General features: G+C 37.9%; 1 protein-coding gene across 5 annotated transcripts in view; it reads right to left on the bottom strand.

Annotated features, from left to right (window-relative positions):
• Positions 1-5,169: 5,169 nt before the first annotated feature.
• The window catches only part of cpx (synaptic transmission protein complexin), a 446,894-nt gene continuing 442,211 nt past the window's right edge, over positions 5,170-9,852 (bottom strand). For 3 of the 5 annotated variants that reach the window (XM_076204089.1, XM_076204088.1, XM_076204090.1), the window contains one exon: positions 5,170-6,784. In XM_076204089.1, the coding sequence (XP_076060204.1) occupies positions 6,765-6,784 (20 nt within the window). In that variant the 3' untranslated portion in view covers positions 5,170-6,764. Of the gene's footprint in view, positions 6,785-8,674; positions 8,978-9,852 lie in introns of all 5 variants that reach the window. The other 2 variants (XR_012967375.1, XR_012967376.1) reach the window with 1 other exon arrangement.

Raw genomic sequence — 9,852 nt, 5'->3', positions numbered from 1 at the left:
ACAGAGACTAACAATGATAATAATAATTGTCTAGTATCGCCATACTATCAAACCAACAACAACGGTAGATAACAACAAGGTTCTGAACAACATTCTAAATTGAAAAGAAAATTTCATGGTATTCTATAGGCTTTGATGGCGTTCATTCAGCAGACAATGAAGAAGATTAAGTGGAAGGCCTGGAAAAGTTCGATTGCTGCGCAGGATGGCAAAGGATTTGGATGCACAAACGAATTGTCTTCATACTTAGTTTTATATATATATGTTTTTTTTAACTACGTAAAAACTAATACCAGTTGACACTCTGGTCTTGCCTCCAAAGGAAACTGCATCACAAACTTTTATTTTCTTGGTTAAGCGATTGTGAGTATTTATTATTAGGCACAAAAGGTGGTCTTTGATTTCATCATTGTGGAGTTCCTGACAAAATAGAATGACCAGAATTTGCCGATTAGTCACCGAATGAAATCGTCAACGACGCCGCAAATCTCCTACTCATCGACCCTCCACTCGAAAACACAACTCTTCATGGTCACCCACGCTCTGAACAAGACGGATGGATGGATGGAGGGGAAGGGAGAAGAGCATACGGAAACGCCTTCTCTCTCTCTCTCTCTCTCTCTCAATCGTCGATGGTCTTCTACCTTCCTGTGAAGGTACGGGAAATTCTTACGCGATTGTGCGGAAAGGAATGGTGTACACAAGTGTCAGATTGAGACGTACAAAATGTTACCGCTTCGTACTCTTCAGTCCAACAACAGCTTGCGTGAAGGAGGATCAAGACTTTGTTTTCTCATTAGGAGCACAAACTACAACATAAGTAATAGCGTTATTAAGTTGTAACTATTATCAAGAGTAGCAAAAGTGATAGCAGTAGAAGTAGTAGTAGTAGTAGTAGTAGTAGTAGTAGCAGTAGTAGTAGTAGCAGTGGTAGCAGTAATAGATGTAGTAGTAGATGTAGTAGCAGACGTAGTAGCAGTATTAAAAGTATTGATAATGATATGGAGAGGTCTCTCTCCCGGCGGGTCCAGTAAAACGCCGAGGGAGAGATGGTGAGGTTAGGTTAGTGCTGCCGCCGCGGGATCGACCCGACCCGACCCGACCCGACGCGGATCGACGGCCGCCGCCGCCGCCGCTGTCGCCGCCGTGCAGACAGGCAGGCCAAGGGGTCGTTCGATTCGGCTCTGCACAAACATTAAGGTTCATGAACATTATGCAAATCACTTTTTCAGCAATTCCATCTTATTCCTGAAATTCACACTAACACTATTTTTCGGAATTTAGAGGTTACTATTTTAGCACTATTACTTAAGTATTCTTGACTGACTGGCACCCCAGAACCACGATCGCATACAGAAACTTCAGATCACCTCGTTCTTTGCTCACTTAGGTTCTACATCGCTCTAAGGATGGTAGATATGAAAATGACCATGGAATCTAAATTTCCAAATAAAGTGTATACAAAGAAAATCGATAGAAAATATGAAATAGAATAAAACTATATTCGATAGAGGGAATCACTTACTCTTCTCTATCCTCTGCTGAAAGAACGGCCAAATTCCACTGCCCAACGTGTGGCAAGGATACACGTAATATTTACAAAACATATGCAGTAAATACACAACATAATACATAACGATCCATCGTCTATCAATGGCAAAACAGGAAACAGAACAAACTTGTCTGATTCGACGTCGGCTCAAAGGCTCTTCCAGATACATACATACATGTATGTACGCATGCATGCATGTATCTCCACTTCCTCCACGGCGCTACCTTATTTATCTTCTTCCGGAGGTGAAGGGGGCGGCGGGGGGTCCTGTCGTGCGCCTGGTGGGGGGAGGGGGGGGGAGGGACTGCCTCTTACTCGCATCCTTGGCTTCGTCATCATCTAATCACTGGGTGAACTTGTTTGTCGCCAGAGGCGACGCGTTACTGTTCCTCATAGAATAAATTCATCACACGCAGATTTGGAGAACATGACCGCAATTGGGTGTATAAATAATTGTAGACACGCGCGCGCGCGCGCACGCACGCACGCATACATACACACACAAACACACACACACACACACACGCACACACACACACACTTGCATGTGTGTTTGTGTGTGCGTGTGCAAGCTTCTGTGAAAATACACTCATTCACAATTGAACAGTGAACATATGCAAGTCTACGCGTCATTCGGCATCTGTCAAATGAGGAACGGTATCATGGTGGTAGCATTTGCTAAAGGAAAAAAAAAAAGACGATTTGTTTCCATTCCCTCCACCAGACGACGATCGTAGGCTCCAGAAGAGCTTGGACATGACCACGGTATCTGTATTCACAAACTCTGACCAACGCATTTGCTCTCGTTTCAGCTCAAAATCAACATCACCACTCTCGAGGACTGAAGGAAACGAAAACATATACAAGACGAAGCCAAAAATACTTTTAAAAACGCGATAGATCACAGAGGAGGTGAAAAGGGTAATTATTTCAGACAAACAGCTAACTAAACATCTGAGTGATAAGCCAAACCACCTAAAATAGCGAGCAAAGCGAATCGCTGCGAGTTGAGGAACCGAAACCAAACGAAGAGAATTTGAAACTGAGACTGAAACTGGAATGGCTCAGCGATCAGTTTTGACCTAGGAGAGGGAGGGCTGCCAAAATATGGACTAAATTTACAGTCAACTCAAACAAATATCTTGCCCCCGTCTTTGCTGAGAAACTGCGGCCAGAGAAACACAGAAATTACCTATTATGCCTTACGAAACCAAGGTGGACACAAGTGAAACATAACTTTAGTGGTCGTTATGGCAAGAATAACTTTACAGCTCAGAGACAATAGCAATGAAAATGACTGCAATTATACGGCTGATAAAACGAGTAATAATACAAAGGAAATGTATCAAAACGAATTACTATCAGTGATATGTATACAGAAAAAAAATATGGTACACAAATCATTATCATTACGCTTATAAATACATTATTATTATTGTTGTTATTGTTGCTATTATTGTTATTATTATTATTATTGTTATTGTTATACTGTTATCATTTCCATTATCATTATTGTTGTTATTACTATGTCATTACTATTGCTATTATGATTTCTATAACTATTACTATTTTCAATCGCCGCCCAATATGACTATTAAAGGAACAATAATCACATTAAATTATGAAATAATAGAATAGGGATTTTTTCTTTAACATTTACAATAGTAGTGATAGTATCAATACCAATAATATTCATGACTGATATAACAAAATGGTGTGGGATTGTCCATAAGTATAAAGTCTTTGAAAAGCCACACACCAAAACTAAAATAAGAGTAATAAAAAATTATTAATGCTACCTCTACGGCCACTACTACTACTTTTGCTAAATTAGTATCAAAACTACCACCACCACCACCACCACCAATAAATAAATTAAATAATAATAATGATTAATAATTACTACTACTACTACTAATGTAAGAACTATTGAACATACTGTAAAAATAATAATAATGATAGTAGTTAAAAAATAATGTACTTGTTATATGCTCGTAGTAGTAATAGAAGTAGTAGTAGTAAAAAATAATATACTTGTTATATACTCGTAGTAGTAGTAGTAGTAGTTAAAAATAAGGTACTTATATACTCGTAGTAGTAGTAGTAGTAGTAGTAGTAAAATGTACCTGTATTAACTCTCGTAGTAGTGGTAGTAGTAGTAATAATAATAATGATAATAGTAATACTACTAATATTTGTAATAGTAATAATAATAATGATAATTATGGTAACAATAATAACTAATAATGATAATAATAGTAATAATATCAATTGTAATAATTTCATTAAAATGGAAAATATGTAATGATCAGTGATGATAATATCAATAATGGTAATAAAAAATCTGGAAATATAATAGAAATTATATTGATTCTATAATCATAATGATAATGAGTTTGCTTTGTAAGCAAATAAGAAATTAACAAGAAAAATGGTTAGAATACAGAGATGGTTCATTTTATATATATATATATATATATATATATATATATACATATATAATACATACATATATATATATATATATAATATATATGTGTGTGTGTGTGTGTGTGTGTGTGTGTGTGTGTGTGTGTGTGTGTGTGTGTGTGTGTGTGTGTGTGTGTGCGTGAGAGATTGACCATATTTGGATCACGTGTTGGACTCGTGATCGACAGCTATTTCCCTCCCGGAAGAGAGTGCACAGCTCGTTTATGACGGATCTATGGATAACCTTACAAGCACACACACACACGACTCCCCGCCCATGAGAGTTGGAGTAACAACCCGCAGCGCGGTGATACTGAAATTATTTCAGCCCTGGGCTGGATTCGAACCCGGACCGCTGTAGTGGCAGCCGCGAACTCTATCAACCGCGCCACGAGTTGTGTGTGTGTGTGTGTGTGTGTGTGTGTGTGTGTGTGTGTGTGTGTGTGTGTGTGTATGTGTGTGTACATATATGTATATATATATACAGATATATGTACATAGTGTATATTATATATATATATATAAATGTGTGTGTGTGTGTGTGTGCAATATATATTATACATGTATACATATATGTATATACATATATACATAGTGTATATATATATATATATATATATATATAATATATATATATATATATATATATATATATATATATATATATATATGTATGTATAAGAACAACCAAGGCATTACCGATTATAACAACAATAACGGAACCCACAAATGATAACACTGTATACAAGCATTAACAATAACCATGGCAAGGATCGTGGAAATGAAACGTTGCAGCACAGACAATGAAAAGTGTGAGAGCTTGGTGATAATGCGCCCCGACAAGTAACTCATAAAGATATAGAGAAATACGGTGTCTGAATGAATCCCAATCCAAAGGAAGATTTGGTCTTAGGCAACAGACCTTGTCTTAACGTAATACTTAACATGCAGATTCGATGCTCGACGATGAAGTTGGGTCATACAGGTAACAATGAGAGGCTATCCGACCGAGAGGGGCCACGCACCCTTAGTCCCTGCTCCTCCTCCAATTGAAACGAAGTCGAAGGTTGGCTAATCGAACGCAATGGGAGATTCTGCAGAAGTCACGGGGTTTCTGGTTGTCTCGTTTTCCTTTTTCTTTCGTACTATTTTTTTTTTCGTTTGTGATTTATTCTTTATTCGTTTTTTTTTACTGTTTTGTTTTTGGTGAATAATCCTGTTCTGCTTCTTCCAAAGACGGTTTGGAATACAAGTGTGACGTTCACTTTTTCAGCAGACTGAACGACTCTAAGTGAATCATGTAAATATATCATCCATATGGAATGAACACCCAAGAACTTCTATACCTCTTGTAAATAACCACAAAATACATAAGTATTCACATTAACTTTTGTTAAGTCATTGTAGATAAACTCCTTACCCTGTAGGATCAGATGCTATACTATCTCAATAACCTTTGAACATACAGAACAAAAATTCAAATCTTCGCAACCTGATAGTTTTGTTTGGGTTCGGATTCGGTAGCATTGTAGGATCTTATTCATAAAATGCTAAAATATAAAAATGAAGAAAGTTCTCCTTGACAGAGAACGACATCCTGGGACGCAACCTGAAGAAGTAGTACTGGGTTGTTTCGAGGTAAAGGGTGGTCGGGGCTTTCAGAGTCTCGTTGAGAAGAGTTCAGGATAATCATCACTTCTTCTTCTTCTTCTTCTTCATGTCCTTCCTTCGTTTTCTTCGGTTTGTTTCGCCGTCGTCCTCTTCTACTATCTTGTTCTTCGTTTAGGAGTGAGAGTGAGAGTGAGAGTGAGAGTGAGAGTGAGAGTGAGAGTGAGAGAGAGAGAGAGAGAGAGATTGATAGATAGACAGATAGATAGATAGATAGATAGATAGATAGAGAGAGGAGGAGGAAGAGAAGAGAGGAGAAAAGGCAGATTGGTAGGAACTGGATCTTTGAAGAGGAATTTGAGCGAACGCACGCAAAGCGAGACGAGGGAGGAACAAGAAGGAACTGCCAGAGAAGAGGCAAGGGGGTGGGGGGTGGGGGTGGAACAGAGACGACAGGAGGAAAGATGGGAGAGACCAGAGCAGCAAATGTAAGAAGAAGTGGGAAGGTCATCATGAAAAGGGGGGCGGGCGGGAAGTCAGGCGGTTCTGGAGAATAGAAAAAATAAATAAATGAAGAAGCGAGTTCAAGCGGCGGTATTTGACGGGAAGGTGGAGGAGGAGGAGGAGGAGGAAAGGAGGAGAAGGAGAAGAAAAAATAGGAGGAGGAGGAGGGAAATAAGGAGAAAGAGGAGAGGGTGTAGAAGGGTGATGATGAGGGGGGGGAGGAAACGGAGACGATAGGGTAAGGGAGAAAGTGGGAAGAGCAACATAATGAAGATGAGGAGGATAGGGCGGATGAGGAAGATGAGAAGGTTGAAGAGCAGGAGAAGAAAGAGGAGGAGGAGGAAGAGGAGGAGGAGGAGGAGGAGGAGAAGGAAGAGGAGGAGGTGAAGTGGAAGGAGGAAGAGAAAGAGAAGGAGGAAGATGAGGAGGAGGAGGAGGGGGAGGAGGAGGAGAAGGAAGTGAGGAGGAGGAGCGGAAGGAGGAGGAAGAGAAAGAGGAGGAGGAGGAGGAGGAGGAGGAGAAAGAGGAAGAGGAGGAGGAGGTGAAGGCAGGTGGGGAACCAGACGCCGGTAGCAGATGGTAGGTTAGGCCTATGTTGTTGCATAGCGAGTGGCCTGCATGAGGTCTTCTTTTACTGAAGAATGCATTTGCCTGAAATGATAAAGAGAAATCAGTCCTCCGTTACAAAGAGTAGCCCTGTCTTTAATAATCCAGCTAGCAAATTCTTAATGTGTCAAACTTGTTAGTGCAAGTAGTGCAATTTTTTTTCTTTACTTATTTCACATTCCAACTAAAGAATTTTTACGCTTCAATTGACTATTTCAAAAATGTTTTAGAGTAAATTCAAAATTTCTTTTAAATTTACCGAAGTGAGTTGAAAGGACATATGCTTTCGCATGACATTAATCTAAAGACTGTTTAGTAGAAGACACGCAAATGACAAAGCTGGAAAGAAACATTGAAAACAATGTGCTAAACAACCAACAGTCAGCCAACGACACTGACTACGATAGTACAGACTGGCTGGAAGTAGTAATAGTGCTAGTATAGTAATAGTGAATGCATTCTCAGTAAGAGACACATAGGGAGATATCTACTGACTACCTTCCCACACTCACTTTACCCTTAGTGGTAACAATGAAACAAGGTTTGTAAATCTAGCGACTTACATGTGAGTGTGGATTATATAACATAAATCACTGCAAAAACGGAGACTTAAAAAAAGTTTCGAGATTATTCGAGTATCGAGACTTTTTAAAACCGAATATTTTATCTTGCAAAAACATAGGACCTGGAGGTCTTACCTACAATCTACTAAAATTATGTCAAGGTTGACTATATATATATATATATATATATATATATATATATATATATATATATATATATATATATTATTCCCGGTTTCCCTGTATGATCAACCAAAACTTTAAATTATAATTTTTATCTGCTCGTCTGTCTATATCTTGAAGACATGAACTCTTCTCTGTCACGCACTTCTTGTAGCTAATGTTTTCCATCACCAAGAAAAACAAAATTGAGTAATTTACCTACAAATCCCTTGGCAATTAGCCTACACATGACGATGTTTTAATTTTGAAGTCAGTTCCACTGTTTACAACGTCTCGCTCATGGATCATCACCGTTGCTCCAAGTGATCTACCACGTCTCCGAACAGAACTTTTGGCGTCATGACATCGTGTCGTCAAGGAGTTTGGTTAACAGTTCCATTCGAAAACGGGCGAGAAGTCTTTAAAAAGAAGGGTGACGGTCCAGAGCGAAAGATTGACATAATGAACAGTGTGAATTGACCTCTGTTCTCCCACCCGACCCGACCCGACCCTACCTCCTTCCCCGTTAACATTTGACTATGAAGCCCCTCAGGCTGTCCGTCAACAGGGACTCAATTGCTCTCCCCACAGGATCTGCGCCTACAAACGCTCGGATAATCTCAATCTCTTTGGGATGGACATCGAGGAGTCCCAACACTGAGACGTCGACGTCCAAATGGAGAACGAAGCAGTTGCTACGACTACGACATTAATAGCAACAAGAGAAGAAGATGTGAAGGGTTGGGGGGGGGGCGTAAAGATGGATAAGTACCTTTTATCAATGAGTGTTTTAGATTATTGGCAAAGCTTTCGTATACATCCAATGTTCATGCCACAAAGTAGTTATACAATGGTTTGATTTATGAAACCTTAGATGTTAACTAAAATGGGGTTAAGGTGATTCCATTATCTATACAAATATTGTGTTTATCATACTTATTATGATACTACGAATTTAGTTAAGACTTTTCTTAGTTATTCGATTAGGTTACAAATCTAATAGGAATTCTTAAAAAACTGCTTTAATTTATCATCATTAGTACTTTCATTATATCTGTGCTATTTTGTTTAGGTCATTATCACATTTTATAATAAAACTAAAGGATGAGAAGTATAGATTTCTATGCATATATGTCATTATTATCATAATCATTACAAAAATCTTTATCAATACAGTAATTCTAGTAGAATAACAACGATCATCGCTGACCTTGGGCTATTTTGTGAGTTTCTATAATGTCATTGTTTTATTTTACAAACATCGTTACCAATGCTTGGCAAATTAACTGTTTTTGATGTTTTTCCATTAACATACTGTCTATAAGTACATGGCAATTATCGATATATCCCAGCTCTGTTACAACCAGTGGTGAAAAAACAATTGGCGAAAACAATGTCTGGCATCGTTATCGCAGTTGTACACCATATTGCAGTTGATCGTCGTATCTGATTGACATAATTTTCGAACAAAAGATTTGCAGCTGAAGTTCTATTTGTTCTTTTCGTTTTCCTCCTATTAAATAGATATTAGATACAATTAATTGATTAACTAATAATTACAAGTTCATATCACGACCATCGAACATTTCAAATGATAACAAAACTATGTGAACCAATTTCATGAAGCAAAATCGATAAACTATGATGATTGAAATAATCAAAGAGCAACATAGAAAATAATTGCAACAATCAGAACAAATGAAATACATAATGATGCACTCATTTACGCACACACACACACACACACACACACACACACACACACATACACACACACACGCACGCACGCACACGCACGCACACACTTGTTCATGTTCCTTAAAAAAGAATAAACAAAATAGTGAAAAATGGATAATTTCCAATTAATTGTACACCCAGTTTAGATAGAGATGCTTTATGTATCCAAAGAAAAATCTGAGAAGAAATAACGCTGGGCAACAATCATTTTTCATATTATTCGAGAGAAACTGATGATATTCCGAATTAAAATGCAATACGATATAATTTCCAACATCAAATCTATTTTCATATTCAAGTTTTGTCAATTCTTAAGTTTTTTATTATTTAGTAATATTTTGAAACATGTTAGCAGTATCTAGCTTTTAATGATATTAACCAACACACTTGCGGAAATTCATCGTAATTTGGTCTGCAAAACAGCGTAACATAAACACGACCATTGAGATGGCATACATTTGGCAGAATGTATACAAATTTGTTGTTATGACTGATGGTAAGGTGTTTTTAGACGAGCTGAAACTTTGATTTGTTTGTGTTGACAGGTTCTTCTGAGATTTTAATAAATTTCTAGATTCAGCATCTTTGATGCCTGTCAATTTTTGTGTAGATTTGTCAGACAACTTTTGCTATAAAATTTTCAACACGACA

This window comes from Oratosquilla oratoria, chromosome 20 (assembly GCF_046742065.1).
Source record: "Oratosquilla oratoria isolate Oo_2021 chromosome 20, ASM4674206v1, whole genome shotgun sequence".
Taxonomy (NCBI): domain Eukaryota; kingdom Metazoa; phylum Arthropoda; class Malacostraca; order Stomatopoda; family Squillidae; genus Oratosquilla; species Oratosquilla oratoria.
The sequence above is the reverse complement of the archived record's forward strand: the minus strand, read 5'-3'. Positions and strand labels throughout refer to the sequence as shown.